The 18,136-nt window shown below is 40.4% G+C and overlaps 1 protein-coding gene across 1 annotated transcript; it reads left to right on the forward strand.

Annotated features, from left to right (window-relative positions):
* Positions 1-863: 863 nt before the first annotated feature.
* On the forward strand, positions 864-17,432 carry PTPDC1 (protein tyrosine phosphatase domain containing 1; the record flags this gene model as incomplete). Its single annotated transcript, XM_079706383.1, has 9 exons — positions 864-1,164; positions 1,653-1,824; positions 4,112-4,192; positions 4,430-4,548; positions 5,485-5,622; positions 7,340-8,598; positions 11,536-11,721; positions 14,625-14,735; positions 17,316-17,432. 9 exons carry the CDS (start codon positions 864-866, stop codon positions 17,430-17,432), a joined length of 2,484 nt encoding a protein of 827 aa, XP_079562509.1.
* Positions 17,433-18,136: the final 704 nt, after the last annotated feature.

Genomic DNA, 18,136 nt, shown 5'->3' on the forward strand with positions numbered 1-18,136 from the left:
TTCACATTCTAAAAATAAGAATATGAATATAAATGTCTTTTGGTTAATATATCAGCCCTACAGATGTCTTTATTTGTTCTATCCAAGCATTTCTTTAATAGTTCTATTGAAAAAATAGGGTTTTCTTTTTATTTTGAAAAATTAAATGGTGTTTTAATAGTGTTAGAGGTATCTAGTATATCCCACTTTATTACAATTAACTGTTTTTTTAACATCTTTACTGGAGTATAATTGCTTTACAATGTTGTGTTAGTTTCTGCTGTTTAACAAAGTGAATCAGCTGTACATATACATATACCCCATATCCCCTCCCTCTTGCGTCTCCCTCCCACCCTCCTTATCCCACCCCTCTAGGTGGTCACAAAGCACCGAGCTGATCTCCCTGTGCTGTGTCCCACTAGCTATCTGTTTTACATCTGCTAGTGTATATATGTCCATGCCACTCTCTCACTTTGTTACAATTAACTTTTTATCTGCCCTGTTCCAGAGAGCAGTAGAAAGAGAATATTTTTCAAAATGTTCAAAGAATAGATATGAAAGGAATAACAAAATTTAAATATTTTAATATGTGTGTGTTTACATCAGAAAGACATTTTTCTAAATTCATGACAGTATTTTAGATGTAATTCTTTGAGCAGTCAGATCTTTTAAATGTGTTTGAGAAACAATAGAAAAGTCACATTTTAGGTATAATCTATTTAAAATACATGTTATTCTTCCTTATATTTGAACAATCTGTTCAAAACAATCCATTCATGTGGGATTTTGCTTGTACAGATCTGAGTGGGAATCAGTAGTTTCTTTGTTTGTCACTATGGAAACAAGTCAGCCTATCCTGAATGGCGGTTAGATCACGCAGAGTGATGCTCATGTCTCAGTGTAACTTCATCATGGAGCAGGCTGGCGCTGACATCTCGCCTCCAGCTCTTCCCTCCTGGAAGCCCAGCGCCATGCAGGATCCGCCCCGGAGGCTTTCTGCTGTACCATTCCTCAGCTCCTTTTTCCAGGGCCGACGACACTCTGCCTCCGACCCCATCCTGCGACTGCAGCAGGGGCGGCGCAGCTCCACTGCCAAGATGCTCTCCTCCTCCTCTCTCCAGGTGATGGTGGCCATGTCCTCCGTCAGCTGTGCTGAGAGAAACCCAACTTTCTCCGAGAGAAAAAGTAAAGCTCCTTTTCTTCTTAAAGATTGCCACAGCTTTGAGTTTAAATATAAGAACTGTGAAGAGGTTATGCTGTGTTGATACTTTTTAAAATTTTGACAATTAATTCTGCATTATACTTTTTATTGTCTGTTATGCTAAGAGATTCAGTAGGCATGTAATAGGAGATAAAAATGATTGAATGTTTTATGTTTTTTCGTTAAAAATGTAGTTTTTGCACCAAACTCATTCCCTTGTAGAAGATCTGCTTTTACAGTTTCTTCCTTTTCATTACCAATATGACATGTGGAGATTATTGTGTGCAAAAGCCTTTTCTGTAGTGAAGGATAGTGTACTTACATGAAAGGGAAACAGTTTTATTCCTGACAAAGTGAAGGGGATTTAGCACCAGCTTGTCATCTACAATCCTGAGAGAAAATGGAAGCTGTTTGCCATGTTACTGTTCTGTTCGGAGAGTAGGATTTTGAATCGTCCCTTTGAATGTTCTAGGAAATTCAGGACGTCCAACACCAAAGTATACAAAAGTTGGAGAGCGTTTACGGCATGTCATTCCTGGACATATGGCCTGTTCCATGGCATGTGGTGGCAAAGCTTGCAAGTATGAAAATGCAGCCCGCTGGAGTGAACAGGAGCAAGCTATTAAGGGGGTCTACTCGTCCTGGTAAGTGATTCTGTCTGTCTTTGGTAGCTCCCACCTACTGCTAAGTGGGAAAAGGGAATGGACATGTAGGAGATGGCCAGGAGGCAGTGGGCTGTAGAAGAAGGAATGTGGGGTTCTGAAGTCAGAGGACCTCACCTCCATCCCTGGCTTTGCCACATGACAAGCTGTGTGATCTTGGTCTACTCACACAGGCAGTCGGAACCACAGTTTACTGATCTGTAAAATGGAAATAATGAAACCAACCCTATAGGGTTTTTTTTAATTGAATGGAATGCTGTATGTAAAGTATCTTAAAGAAATGATAACTAGATAGCTCTTAAATTTCAGAAATTGCTAAAAATAATTAAAATGTTCAACTATAAATTTGAGAAATTATGAGGTACGTAGGTAGTTTTTCAGTTTCATACAGGTAAGCTTTAGCCTTGTTTTTATTTTGTGCCTGTATTCTGTATAAAAGGATACATTTTCATACAAATACATACACTTCCAGTCTGCCTCAATAGAAGGTGGTACGAGTTGTCAGTTCAGTAGACGATATAAGATGCTTACTTTGTTTATGGTATGTAAATATAATTCATTCATTATTGAATCATACTGCTTTTATTATTAATAGTAAACTGTCGAGTATACCTTTTTTGATGTAGTGATATCTCTAAAAAATTCTGATATTCAAAACCAAATCACATTTGGAATGCACTAAGAAGAATTCACTATTCAAAGAACTCTGCTTGTGAATCATTTTATAGAGCAGGAATTCATTTACAAATTAGATATTTGTCAACCAGCTTACTAACTTGCAACCCTGTACTTTTTCATATTGGATTTGCTGGGTACATGTGTAGTACTATATAGTCTGGGGTCCACTGTCACTGTTGTTCTCCACAGATCATGTTCTAGTTTATCACTATCTTTCTTGAAGAATGTTGTGAAAAAGCAAACACTATTCCTGAGGTGTGGTCAGACAAGTAAATTTCTAATAATGCAGCTTAAGGTCACATTCATATTTTTGGTTTATTGTTGACTAAACTATCTGAACTTTTATGCCTCTGCTGCTTTTCATGTTACATCTCGTTCAATCCTACACTAAGTGCTATTAAATTTGGGGGGGTCCCAAACCTTTGGGGGTCCCTGTTAAGTTCTAGACATTGCCCCAGGCATGAGGGATAGTATCTTTCTGAATCCTGACCTGCTCATCTAATGTCTCTGTTACTCCTCTCAGGTTCTTGTGACCCACAACTTGCAATAGTCTACCTTATGTATCTTTCACCAGGTCACTGGTGAGAAATGCAATCAGAACAGAGTGAAGCCAGAGCCCTAGTGAGAGTGATAGCCGTTTACTGGGACTCTATCCACTTGTACACTCAGTAAACATCCATTTGGTTAAAAGCCAGGCACGGTGCTGAACACTCTCAAATTAGTATCTTCATAAAACTCTTTAGGGCTTCCCTGGTGGCGCAGTGGTTGAGAGTCTGCCTGCCGATGCAGGGGACACGGGTTCATGCCCCGGTCCGGGAGGATCCCACGTGCTGCGGAGCGGCTGGGCCCATGAGCCATGACCGCTGAGCCTGCGCATCCAGATCCTGTGCTCCGCAACGGGAGAGGCCCGCGTACCGCCAAAAAAAAAAAAACCCTCTTTAAGTAGGCATCATTAATGTCATTTTATTGGTGAAGGAATTGAAGTCCAGAGAGACTAAGTAATTTGCTATACAGCTAGAAAGCAGAAAAGCCAGCATTTGAAACCAGGTCCGACTGACTCCAAAGCCATATTTTTTGCAAAATTACAGTAACTCAGCATTTATTCATAGCCACATGCTAGAATTTGTGCTAAAGTCTTTACACTCACATATTGAATTTTCACACCAACCTTGTGAGGCAGGCATTATCCCCACTCAATACATTAGGTAACTGAGGTACAGATAGCTATGTAACTAAAAATGCCTCCCAGCTGGCCCTCCTCATTTAGTCAGTAACCTTTGGATAACTAATCCAGGATGTCCTTGGCTGCCAGCTGAGGTTTCTCCATCATTCCATCATGTCCACTAGAATCTCATGAAAGTCCTTGAAAGTACTTTGCTGGAGTCCATAATAACTTTATGTCCTGGAATTTTTTCCAGGGATTTAAGAAGCTAGGGTTTCTTAGAACCCTAATCATAATACAGAATTGAAGCCGGATTTGTATGAGGAGATTTTTACCTTATAGCATTGTTGAAATCATAGAAAAAGTAAGGGCTTGAAATCTTGCTTTCTCAGTTTTGTGCATATCACCAGTCCCTCCTCCCATCTGTAGGGTCACTGATAATATCCTGGCCATGGCACGCCCGTCCACTGAGCTCCTCCAGAAATACTGCATCATCGAGCAGTTCCGAAGGTAAACATTGCGTGTTTACACACTTTAATAAGCCAGCTTGTGTTTTCTCTTCTATTGCTTTTGACTTCACATGGAAAGGTGCTTTCATTTTACCAACAGGAGTGTGAAGAACTTATTTCAAATAAGACAATTAAGGGTTTTGAAAGTAGTAAATAATGTTTATTAATGCCAAAAATGGTTAATTTTTTTAACACCACCTCCCAATATGACTAATTTTTTTTTTCTTTTTCCTTTAAGCCATGGCATAAAAAGTATCATCAACCTGCAGCGTCCTGGTGAGCATGCCAGCTGTGGGAGCCCTCTGGAACAAGAAAGTGGCTTCACATACCTTCCTGAAGCTTTCATGGAGGCTGGCAGTAAGTCCTTCCATCCTCCTCTCCATGAGTTACCAAGGACAGAACTCAGAGACTTTTTGTCTATTCAGCTCTTAGGTTAAAAAGGTGATGGAAATAAACAGTTACTGCATAGTAGTGTGGTAGGGCTTCTAAAAAGTGAAGATGAGCTAACTTTGACTTTAAATAATGCTATCATTCTTCTGTGGTATTGCTGTTGAAAGTATAAGATTTCTTTTTTCCTGTGAGAGGGAACTTGAGAGGAGACCTTGTAGAAATAATGCCTGTATAATTAACATAAGCAGTATCCAGACCTGTCATCTCATTTAATCCTTAAAGCAGTCACATAATATAGTTGTTCTGCTTCACACATGAGGTCACACAGGCTGAGGAAGTTCTGACTTACCCAAGATCACACAGCTTAAACATGGCAGCGGGATTGGAACCCAGGACTCATTCATGCTTTTACCTACTGCATAGCTCTGCCTCTGGGTAGGATGCAGGGATTTTGTATGTGACAGTCTACAACTTGTTTTGAAGAAGTTTATGTTAGCTTTTTTATCCCACTAGTTAGAAAATCTATATGTACTACCTTATGCCATTTATCAGTCAGCTGGACATGTTTCCATGCTAAACAAGGTTGCATGCTTTCCCGCCATGGTTGAGTAATTTTGGCATAGATCATTGACTTTAATTTGCAGTCCTGCTTTTCCTTAATTCTTTCTGACTGAGTTTCAGCAGGAAATGTGTTAAGTAATATAGAATGTGCTTTTTAAGAAATGTTAACAGTAAATGTACTAGAAATGTAAAAAGCCTATTATTTTAGGTCTGCTCATCCAGTGAGATCTGCACACCTTACAGCTTTATACTGTTCATGAATTCACTCACTTTTTTCAAATGTCTTTACAAGTCTTTTTACTGTATGTTGATTTTCTTCTTCTTCTCTTTCTCATTGTCCAGTTTACTTCTACAATTTTGGATGGAAGGATTATGGTGTAGCATCCCTTACCACCATCTTAGACATGGTGAAGGTGATGACATTTGCCTTACAAGAAGGAAAAGTAGCTATCCATTGTCATGCAGGGCTTGGTCGAACAGGTAAATGCTAGGAGGTAGTTTTATTGTCCTTCTACATGTTTAAACATATAAGGAATATTTCCTAATTCTAGAGGATAGTTTTCAGATTCCTATCAAAGTTTTGGAGTCAAATGGAACAAGTCAGTAAAAGATACTTGAAATATCTTAGATAGCTTCAGTGACCATATATTCATGAGAGTAATTTTGAATGATTTAGTGCTAAAACCTCATCATATTGAGTAATAAATAGGTGGATTTCCATAGCTAGCTAAATGATCTTTCTGATTTTCTTCTTTAAAGGAAAAAAATCAACATTTTGTTTTTAATATGCAGTGTCTTTTTAAAATGTAATTTCCCTTAACCAAAATAATAATGAAAATAGCAAGCATTGTTTCACTTACTATCTTTTTAAGTCTTTAGCAACAGTGTAAGTTTTGAAGGAGGTTAATTTGCTACATCAAGTAAATGGCAGGGCCATGATTTAAAATCCATGGCTGTAAGGATTTTGTTTATAAAGGAGAGTCTTACCTGTACCTAGAATTCTATATAAAAATCAATGATTTTACTTAAAATTGCTGCAGAATATCGGTGCAATACTGATATTGGGGCACAAAAAGGGTTGGAATCGTCATTGTCATGTAATCTAGCCAGACACCTGAGCTCCACTCTGTCCACAGTGTACCCATATACTTACCACTGGGTCTTCCACCTTCTGGGGAGCATCTTTAGGGTGGAGACTCAGTTCTGTCCCAGACTGTCAGCTCTCATGGTTGAGCCAAAATCTCACTGTTCTGGGGATTCCACATGATAGCTCTGCAGATATTTCATACTTACCCTAAAGAACTGCCATGTCCTAGTGAGAAAGATAGGTTGGACCTTGCCGTGTACTAGGGAAACATGCATTTTTCAGAGGTTCTGATTTTCATGTGTAACGAGATTCATTAACTTGGTGATTTACACAGATGTCTTTTGATTTGCCTTTTACTTGATGTTAATTAACTATTATATTTGAGTTAATTGATTATTGCCCTTTTATTCATTTTAATTTAGTATTAATTAACAAGAATACATAATGTTTATACTGTTAAGGCTATTTTCCTTAATATTAAGTACTTATAGAAAAATAGTTATGGTCTAGAGGAAAATACATATTAGTTTAGGCATTAGTTTAGTCTTAAATAAGAATCATCAGGAGGAAAAAATAGATTGTGAATGTGAATAATTGCCAAAGATAAAAATACCCAAGTAGGAAAAATACCAGTCTGGAATGTGCCACCAGTTGATGTCAAAGATGGCAGGGGTGGGAAGTTCCAAGCAGAGTGTACAGACTGATTGGATAGAAATTTTTAAGAGCTGTTCAGAGTGGAAAGCAGGATTGGCTTTCTTCCATGTTGGAGCTGGGCATTAATGACGGTAACTGGGCCAGGTCATCAGTTTATTCAGTCATCACCCTCCACACTCAGTCATCCCGCCTCACTCCACACCTCCTCAACTTCACTGGGACAGTTCTTGGTGCTTGCCCTGGAGTACAGAGGTGACTGAGTGTTCTCAGTCAAGGGGAGGGTTGCTATATAGACTTAGTAAATAGATGAGCACCTGTACAAAAAGTTTTCATTGTCCTTGAAATGTTTCTGTATTTATATGGTTTCCTAACACATATTCAAATTTTAAATCACCCAAGAGTATAAACAAAAGTATAAGCTTTTCTCATATCAATATTCTCTTCTTCACTGTTCAGGTGTTTTAATAGCATGTTACTTAGTTTTTGCAACAAGAATGACTGCTGACCAAGCAATTATATTTGTTCGGGCAAAGCGACCTAATTCCATACAAACCCGAGGACAGCTACTATGCGTAAGGGAATTTACTCAGTTTCTGATTCCTCTTCGCAATATATTTTCTTGCTGTGACCCCAAGGCACATGCTGTCACCTTAGCCCAGTATCTCATTCGTCAGCGGCATCTGCTTCATGGCTATGAGGCACGAGTTCTGAAACATGTACCCAAAATTATCCATCTCGTGTGCAAATTGTTGCTGGACTTAGCTGAGAACAGGCCAGTAGTGACGGAAGAAGTGGCAGAAGTACCTGGCCTCTCTGCTGAAATTGAAAAGACTGTTTCTGAGATGGTCACAGTGCAGCTGGATAAAGAGTTACTGAGACATGACAGTGATGCATCGGACTCTTTCACCCCCAGTGCAGTGGTGGCAGATTTTGAGAATCAGGATGTGGTTCTTTCCAGTGAGCAAGAGTTTGACCCTCTTTGGAAGAGGCGGAATGTTGAGTGCCTTCAGCCCCTGACTCGTCTGAAAAGGCAGCTCAGCTACAGTGACTCGGACTTAAAGAGAGCCGAGTCACTTCTGGAGCAAGGGAGGACTCCGTGGACAGTGCCTGCCCAGGCCTTGCTTTGCCATAACCCCAGGCAGCAGAAGCACATAAGCCATTGTTACTCCCCACAGTCTCCACAGCTAGATTTAAATAAGGAAACGCTGGTCCACGATACATTTTCTTTCTGGAATCACGCTAAATTTGGAGGCCTGGAAGGACTCAAAGATGACAGGTCATCAATTTTCCATAGGACAAACATTCCAAAGGAAGTACAGCGAAGTAGAACCTTCTCTTCTGGTATTTCAGGTTCATACAACCCTGGGGAACCAGTTACACCAAATTTTGCAAATATCCCTAAGGAACTAAACTGTTCTCACCAGCAAGTGTCCCACTGTGAGTGTGAAACTCGTGATGGTTGTGGCCCAAGCTCCGTTGCAGAGGACAGTGAGACTTGCCACCGCCCCGTGGACTGTGCGTCCAGTCCCAAAGCACAGTTCTTGGTTGGACCTGAAACCCGGGATAGCAAATACCTGTCTGAAGTTGCTCCATACACGGCTTTACATTCTGACTTGAGTGTTGAAGCAAGGAGAATACTGGCAGCCAAAGCCCTGGCAAATTTAAATGAGATTGCAGAAAAGGAGGAAGTGAAAAAGAAGGTAGAAATGTGGCAGGTACTTGTATTTCATTTAATTATATATGAGTGGGAAATATTTGTGTCAGAGCAAAAACAATACATTTTCCCAAATTCATTTGTTACAGGAATTTGAAGACATGTTTGTATAATACGTAACTTTTGAACTTCAAGTTACTCAGCTATAATACCAGCTTGCTGTCGTAGAAACAACAGACACAGGGCTGTTTTGTAGGTTCATTTCAGTCTCTGTGAAAGAAAGCACTTAGTGCTTAGCACTCAGCAGGGTGCTTGACTGAGCAAGGCAATGATATTGATTGATGTCGATAGTTTCCCTCTTTCTCACTGGGCTTGCAGGACTGATGGACAGATGAACAGACCACAGCAGACAGCTGTAGGAACTGACCCGAAGTGTCTCTAACCTGAGACCTAGCACGGGACCACTCTTTGAGAACCAGTGACAGAGATATAAATGACATAGAGACAATTCTTTTCCAAAGCTCATTAACCCAAGTATCAAGTAAAGCCAGAAGGACGAGTGATGTGGATGCTGTCTGCTCAGCATTCCCTCCTGCAGACTTCCCAATCCACCCCAATAGGTATTGGATTCCGGAAGGCAAATGGGAGTGGCCACAGTGTACCTTTGTGCCACTGGTTTTATCTGAGATTGGGTTCTTGGGGTCTATTTCTTAGCCTTTACTTAAATTAGAATGTGAAATTTTAAATTTTAACGCCTTTTTGTGTTGTAGTTTCACTAGGAAGACAGTCTTAAATTAGCCTTGCTCTCTGCCCAAAATAAGCAGCTGGTCTAGAGAAGAGGCAGGCCTTATAAAACTAGTTATCAGAAACAGGTAAACTGCCCAAATGTGGGGCTGACCTGGGGAGGCCTGGCTCAGTGAAAGTTTGGCTTGTTAGCCCATAACCTACCATGAATTATTTGTGTAGCTACTTTTCCATATCCTACCATTAATCAAACAAGGTGTGTACACTTTTCAGGAGGCCAGACCTTCCAGATGCAGAGGCGGGAAGAGTAGGCGTGGAGCCTCACCCTCGCTTGCAACTGTGTGACAGGAGGAGAGCGCTTCCACACACGATTTCTCCATCAGAATTGTAGTGTTTTGCTTAATGAATAGTTAAATGGATTGCTTTCTTCCAACATGAAGTATTCTCTTTATTTCCTACTCCAAACTGAACAAGCCTTCCACTCAGTGGGCAGGTCCCCTCTGCGTCGCTGTGAGCCACGGTAGCTAGTGGCAGGACCTCTGGGTTCAGGCTTGAGAGCTCACCACCCCCTCATGGGTCAGCCCCACATGGGCCAGACTGTTTGAACACATAGTATAAACGAAAGCATTTCCTAGAGGTAGATACTACCCTATCATTTGGATAGGTTTGCCTTTTTTTTCCTTTCTAGATTTTATTGTGGGTCTTTCAGTAATAAAACAAATCAGTTGAATTCTGGAAAAAGTAAAATGAACATGATTTGAATAGCATAATGCTGCCTGTGCCCATATTAGGCCCTTTCACATCTATTATTTCATGTGATTTTCACAGAAATCCTGTGAGACAGATGATATTTTTTACAGATTCTTTGTTAATCTTTCAGTCCTTATGAATTAAGTATCACAGGTCAGGAAACTAAGGGTCACAGAGGTCAAGTGATGTGCTTGAGGAGATGTGGTCCAAAGGCAGCAGGGCCAGGATACAGTTCATGTGTTTAATACTTTCCATCATCCCTGATGTTTTTCCTAACCCTGCTGGAAGATTTCAGAAAACAACAATGATGTAATGGTTGTTCTACTAAGAGGGTCTTTGAGTCATGTTGTTTCTGCCCAACATAAAAATTGAGTAAAAGCTACTCTGCTATGTACATGATCTATGGGATATGAAGGACTATCCACAACTAAAAGTTTTGGCTTATTTATGACATAATAAAGAGAAACCCAGTGCTGGAGGACCCTGGTAGCATGAGAAAAACATCACAGACTGGGATAGAGCAGATCTGGGTTGGGAATGCGCTCTCACACTTTGGGCTCCTGGGCAAGTTACTTCATCTTTCCTGAGCCCCCCAGTACATTTATCTGTAAAGGGGACCTCCTTGCTGGGTTGCTGTAAGAATCAGAGATAAATCTTGTATCATCGTTCTTGTCATACTATAAGTATTCTATGAATATTGGATGGGTGAATGAATGAATGGTGGCAGTTATTCTGCTTATTACTATTGCAAACACGTATTTTATTTATTAAAAACAAATCTGAACCCTGTCAGAAATTAAAATTCTTATCTCACTTTTAAACCCTGATCTCTGTGAGGTAAAGTTTTAAAACCTTAAATTATCTCCAGACATTTGGAGTATTGGCAAGACTTCCTAGTTGTTTTACCCTATCAAATTTCAGAATACAGGGCTTGTTTGTTAAATTCTACATAGGATTCTAAAAAAATTTGAAAGAAATACGTATACCACATTTACTAACTTTTTGGCACTTTTACACTTTACACTTTTTCATTTACACTTTTTCATCTACCATTCTACTTCCTTGCAGTAAATATTTGTTTTGTTCCAAGGAGCCTGAAAAGGAAGGTTCCCTCTTCTTGAACTGTTTCTGTGGTCTCTAAACAAAGTGGAGAACTCAGGTACTCTTTGTACCAAGAGTTTCAACAGCGCTCTCAGTTGGTCAGTCTACCTGTGGGGTGGAGATGAACTTTACAAAGGGAAACTGAGGCTTAGAGAAATTGCATGCCTTAGCCCAAGGTACTGCCTGGAAGTGGGGTCACTGGGAGGGGTCCCATTCCGTACCCCAGAGCCTAAGAGTTTACTCTCCTGTACAGCCTAAGGGTCATCAGATGCCAAACCGTGCCTGCCTCCCTCTCCTCCTCTCTCCCTCACTTTGTCTCTCTCTTTCTCTACCTCTCCCTCCTTTCCTGTCTGTCCTCTCCTCTCTCCTTTCTTTTTCTCTTTCTTTCTTCCTTCCTTTTTAGAAAGAACTAAATTCCCGAGATGGAGCTTGGGAAAGAATATGTGGAGAAAGGGATCCTTTCATCCTGTGCAGTTTGATGTGGTCTTGGGTGGAGCAGCTGAAGGAGCCTGTGATAACCAAAGAGGACGTGGACATGTTGGTTGACAGATCTGCGGATGCCGCAGAAGCACTGTTTTTATTAGAGAAGGTAAAGTAGCTGTTGAACGGTTGATGAAGTTAACTAAGGCCCTCAATACAAGTTTTACAGACTGAAAAAAACCCATTATAAAAAAGAGAATTCACACAGAATCCCTTATCAGGGTCTAATTTAAATTTTTCCAAGGTAAGAGAAGAAATGCATCCCCAGTAAACATTTAGAAGATACACAAATAAGGGAAAATACCCATAACCCCAGGAGAACTACTTTAAACATTTCCAAGTCTTTTCTTTCAGTCTTACTGATGCATACGTTAACTTGGTAAAAATTATTTCATATACAACTTTATACTTCATTTTTGCTCAAAATTATAACGTAGGTATTTTTCCATGTTTAAGTTTTTCATTAATGTTAACTTTAATGGGTAGGTAATGCTCTAACATGGGGATATGTTATAACTAACCACTTTTTCATTTTCAAGTATTTGTTTCTACTTATTTACTGTGAGCATATAATGTGAATAACTGAGGTAGGTTGGAATATGCATTCATTTGTATTTCTTTAAAAAGGGCGTGTGTGGGCTTCCCTGGTGGCGCAGTGGTTGAAAGTCCGCCTGCCGATGCAGGGGACACGCGTTCGTGCCCCGGTCCAGGAAGATCCCACATGCCGCAGAACGGCTGGGCCCGTGAGCCATGGGTGCTGGGCCTGCGTGTCCAGAGCCTGTGCTCCGCAACGGGAGAGGCCACAACAGTGAGAGGTCCGCATATCGCAAAAAAAAAAAAAAAAAAAAAAAAAAGGGCGTGTGTCACATATATACATTTATGTATATAATGTGTGTATGTATAAAATATAGAAGGAAAAATAAGAAACTGATAATGGTGGTTGCCTTTAGAACAGCAGTCCCCAACCTTTTTGGCACCAGGGAGAGGTTTCGTGGAAGGAAGTTTTTCCATGGAGTGGGTTGGGGGGAGGATGGTTTCAGGATAATTCAAGCACGTTACATTTATTGTGCACTTTATTTCTATTATTTTTATATTGTAATATATAATGAAATAATCATACAACTCACCAAAATGCTGACAGGAGGCAGAGCTCAGGCAGTAATGCGAGTGATGGTGAGCAGCTGTAAATACAGAGGAAGCTTCGCTCACTCGCCCACTGCTCACCTCCTGCTGTGCGGCCTGGTTCCTAACAGGCCATGGACTGTTACCAGTCCGTGGCCCCGGGGGTTGGGGACCCCTGCTTTAGAGAATAGTAGTAGGAGACAATGAATGTAGGAAGCAAGAGAGACTTTTCATTGTAGATTCTTTTTTTTTTTTTTTTTTTTTTTGCTGTACGTGGGCCTCTCACTGTTGTGGCCTCTCCCGTTGCGGAGCACAGGCTCCGGACGCGCAGGCTCAGCAGCCATGGCTCATGGGCCCAGCCGCTCCGCGGCACATGGGATCTTCCCTGACCAGGGCACGAACCCGTGTCCCCTGCATCGGCAGGCGGACTCTCAACCACTGCACCACCAGGGAAGCCCCCATTGTAGATTCTTTTATACAATTTAATATTTTTAACCCTGAAGAGATATTAAATTTTCATTTATAAATAGGCTTTGTTTTGTTTAGGAAACAATGTTATAATCAGCCTTGAGTAACCTACTACGCTGTGGTGTAAACACCTTATTGCTTCCAAATCTTCTACTACTACTATTACTGCTTCATATAGACACACAGAGATACACACAGGCACTTGCTCACAGTTGTGTGATGCACGTCTTTAAAGATAAGGTTTTTCCTGTATCTGCAGTCCCTTTCTTAGGCTATTTTCTGAGCATTTAAATTTTAGAGATGAAACAGGAGGGCAGATAAGGAAGGCAGTTAACTTTCATTGGGTGGCAATGGGCCAGGCCCTTGCTAGGTCATAATTTCTATTTTCACCTTTGTTCATCTCCATAACTCAGAGAGGTAGAGGCCCCACTTTTCATAAAAGGGAATGTGAAGCAGTCTGCCCACAATGTGCAGCATGTGTCAGAGCAGGATACAAACTCCGGCACAAAGGTCATGTACTTTCTGTCACATTGTGCTGTTTCCTCATCATTCACTCCAACCCTCACGTGCAGGGCATTTACATTATTAAGAGTTTTTTACTTTTATAGGCATCACTGTAGTGATAATTTGTGCTTGCAGGTTTTTATGCATTTCAGATCATGTCCTTAGAGTAGATTTCCAGAAGTGAAATTAGTGGCTCCCAGGGGGCAACGTGAATTGAATGCGAATTGCTCCAGTGATGGAGTTTCTTCTTTGTTTCTCCAAAGTAAGCATCCCTCAGGAGTCAAGCTGGGGACACATTCTTCAGGGACCTTCCCCCTTATGTTATGGCATGCTCCTGGAGGGCTGTGGCTGTCTTTCTTCTTCTCCCCCTCCCCACTCAGTATTGTCTGCAACTGGCAAGACATGATGAAGGTACTGAGCCATCTAGTCCACACATTGCAGTGACGTGTCAGCATCTACTAGCCATACTCAAACGATTATGTCTAGAAACAACAAGAATGGATCGTCCTCAGTTCACTGCATGGAAGGCATTTGATTTTAAATTGCACTTATCTTCAGATTCAACTCTACTTTGTGTAATAACTAACCAGCTTTGATATTATCTACTGAAAGCTTTTCAAGTTAACACATAACCATAAACACTGGTAGAGTCCTTGGTAGATAGTTTAGTATTTGAGGTAAAGATGATTTGGTCACAAACCAGTTCTTGGCTTAGCAGTTGTTTTGAGTTTATTTCTTGAGGCATTTTTTTCTAACATCTTTATTGGAGTATAGTTGCTTTACAATGTTGTGTTAGTTTCTGCTATATAACAAAGTGAATCAGCTGTATGTATACATATATCCCCTCCCTCTTGCGTCTCCCTCCCACCCTCCCTATCCCATGCCTAACTTGTTTGATTTTGATTTCTGCAAAAACAGGGCCAGCAACAGACTATTCTTTGCGTGTTGCATTGCATAGTGAGCCTGCAGATGATTCCTGCCAACGTGGAGGAAGCCGTTCTTGCACGTGCCATTAAAGCCTTCACTAAGGTGGGTGGCACTTCTCTTTCCCCCTACAGACCACAGTCAGTATAATCTTTGTACATCAGAATCCGAGGGTCACCAGCCTTCTCTAAAATAAACCTTTTGGTCATGTTTCCCTTTAATGGAAATGTGTTTGACATTTCTCGAAAATAGTTGCAAACTTTTGGCTAAAAAATATCTGTTTCCTAACAATGATATAAAAGGCTGAACTGTGGGATTTTTTGAAGGAAAACTTTGGAACAAAGAAGTATTGTGTAGAGAGAAACAATTGAGTGTTGAGAAAATATTTTTAAATCATGTTCCTAGTAGAACTCAGAGAATCTTTTCTTGTTGAGCCAGTTCTACCTTGGGTCTGAACAAGAAACCGTCTGCTGAGAATTTAACATCCAACGTTAGCAGTTCGGTACCGTGTCTGGTTGGCAAATCCTAAACAAAAAGTAAAATAATGTTTCCTTTCCATGCACATCCTTTTGGCCTGCAGCAGTCTTTCCTGGCTGAAAAAACACGCCAGATTTCATACCAAGAGAAAAGATTCCCTTGGGACTTCCCTGGTGGTCCAGTGGTTAAGAATCTGCCTTTCAATGCAGGGGACGCGAGTTTGATCCCTGGTCAGGGAACTAAGATCCCACATGCCACAGGGCAACTAAGCCCGCACGCCGCAACTAGTGACCCCACACGCTCTGGAGCCCGCACACCACAACTAGAGAGAAGCCCGCTTGCCACAGCAAAAGACCCCACATGCCACAACTAAGACCTGGCGCAGCCAAATAAATAAATAAATATTGAAAGAAAGAAAATGTTCCCCTCACCTCTTAAACCAATTTGTTGGATATCTCTCATATGTGATACAAAAATGTCATTAAACAAAGAACCCAGTTTTTCGATGATAGCATCTGTGGCAAACACTAATGATAATAGCACTTATTATTTGTACTCATTCACCAATCTCTTTCCCCATCCACTCTTTCCAAAGTGATGTCCTTTTGGCAGGTTTCTTTGTTCCTCATCTGATGTTTTACAGCACTAACCACTTTGCATGCTCTCAGTCTCTTCATGACTGTTTCCAGAGTCAGTGCCTCAAAACCAAAGTCATGTGATCCTTTACATCTCTGTTTATGTTTTCATAGACCCAGAGGCCACTGCTATGTGGGATGGTTGTGATTTGGTGTTTAACAAAGTATACAGTTCAAACTGTTGTTAATAAGTTTTTGCAGATAGGACAGACAAAATAATGATTAAGATAAAGTTAAATTTCTGAATTCAACTGGAAAAAAATCCTGAATACTGGTCTCTCTGAAAGTGGTAGGAATTCTTTACAACTTCTGTTGACCTTTTAGGGGAATACTAATGAAAAGTTAAATATACCAGTTGTTCCAAATCTGTCTGTAAGAATATTAGAATACCGTTCTTGCGTCTCTCCCCTTGTGCACAGTCTTAGGAGCAAAGGCCCTAATAGCTTCTATTCCAGGCTAGCTCTTCAAGGAAATCTGTGTAGCATCTGCTTCCTGTGTAACAAAGATCATGTTTCCTTCAGGCCAAAGCTTAGTAGTCTTGCCACAGCTCCTTCATCAAACATGGGGGATTGCCTAAGCATGGAGTTCCTCAGCTGTGATGCAGACTCCACCTGTGCCCCTCTGCATCATCCCCAGGGGGCTTGGAGGGCAAGGGAACCCCTGTGATTATGGAGCGTGTGCTGCCTTCAGTCATAAAGTTGTTTGTCTCTGACCCAGCAATCTCATGTCTTCTGCTGGCATCTATAAGGTGTGTTATCAGGGTGAAACCTCAGACCCTTCCCAGCCCTTCATAAGGGAACAGCCTTCGCTCTCTCTCTCCAGGAGGGAAGGGATCACTGTCCAAGTGATCCTGATCCTTTCCTAAGGAGTCACACATTGCTTTGGCGGTGGGAGTGGGGTGGAGGTGTGGTGATTGCTCTGGTTCTCTGTCCCAACATCACTCCTAACCCTGCAATATGGTGAACTTGGGTAAACAATCCAAATATGTATATGTGGTGCCTTCCCACCAATGAGAAAGGAAATTAACTTTATGGAGGTATTTACATGTGCCAAGCATGTGTTAGAGCCTCATATTTAGTACTCAGAGAAATCCTAAGGAGATGGATGTTGTGGTCTTCATTTTACAGAAAGGTTAGGTATGACCTGAGGCTATAATTGCTGACAGGTGGAAAGCTAGGCTCCCCATTCAGGTCACCTCAGTCCAACAGTTAAGCTGGTGTGCATTGTTTTAATAAGGAGACCTTTCCCTTATACCATCCATGATTAGTCTCTGCATTCAAAACCCCCATCACACTCACTATTGACTTGCTTCATGAGTACAGTACATATCCAGGCACTAGATTTAATTTTTTTAGTTTTCATTCATAAATTTGGTATTGACATGATTGGCAGTTCTAATATAGTATTTTAATTAAAACTAGTGTGTGAAATGCATTGTGTGTGCTTTTTAATTGTATATAATTTTGTTTATAAGTCTTTGTTTTTTTCTCCACCCCCTTTCTTTTCTCCCAAAATAAAGACTGGTTAAAATTCTTGTTATAGTATCCTGAATATGAATTTTCTTTGTTACCAGGTTAATTTTGATTCTGAAAATGGACCAATAGTTTACAACACCCTGAAGAAAATATTTAAGCACACACTGGAAGAAAAAAGAAAAATGACAAAAGACGGCCCTAAGCCTGGCATTTAGTGAAGCTGACTTTCCCCTCGTGAATATTTCAGACCTGAAGATCTAGATGGCATTTCTGCTCATAGCTGAACAAGCTGAAATGTGGAACTGCTTCGTCTCATAGCACTTTATTTCAGATGCTCTTGGTTTGTGCTAAGAATGCTTGTTCCTGTTTGGAGCAATTATTTATTTTAAAATATCCTTGAGTTACATTTTTGTGTTGAAAAATTGCCATAAAGTTGGTGCCACTTCTTTTATTTATTTAACTGGATTAATATTGTTGTATTAATATTTTAAGAATGTGGTGTTTACATCCTTATTCTTTTTGACATTTTGGAAAAAGTTTTAACTCTTCTTTCCAAAACAATTATCTTACTGATGGAACTCTTCCTAGAGTTTTTACCAAATAGATAATTTTAGTAGTAAAACTTCACTGTGTGTCTATTCCCCAATACACGACCTAAGGAAGTCACCAAGTGTCTTAAACTGTTTTATATTTGTTAATAAGGCAATTGACACAACATTTTTAAAGGATTTTTTAATATTTGTTTGAATTTGTTTTTTCTTTTTATAGATGTGGCAAAGGATCTCAAATGTATTATTTTTCAGAGTGATTTAGTTTTACGTTAAAGGATTGACAGTGCAGTGTTTGAGACTTATTACTGTAGGAAATAGACTTGCTCTTTGTCAGGCTTCCAGACAACCTCACTGACCTCTGCTGTCAC

Source organism: Hyperoodon ampullatus (genome assembly GCF_949752795.1).
Source record: "Hyperoodon ampullatus genome assembly, chromosome: 6".
In the NCBI taxonomy this organism is placed as follows: domain Eukaryota; kingdom Metazoa; phylum Chordata; class Mammalia; order Artiodactyla; family Ziphiidae; genus Hyperoodon; species Hyperoodon ampullatus.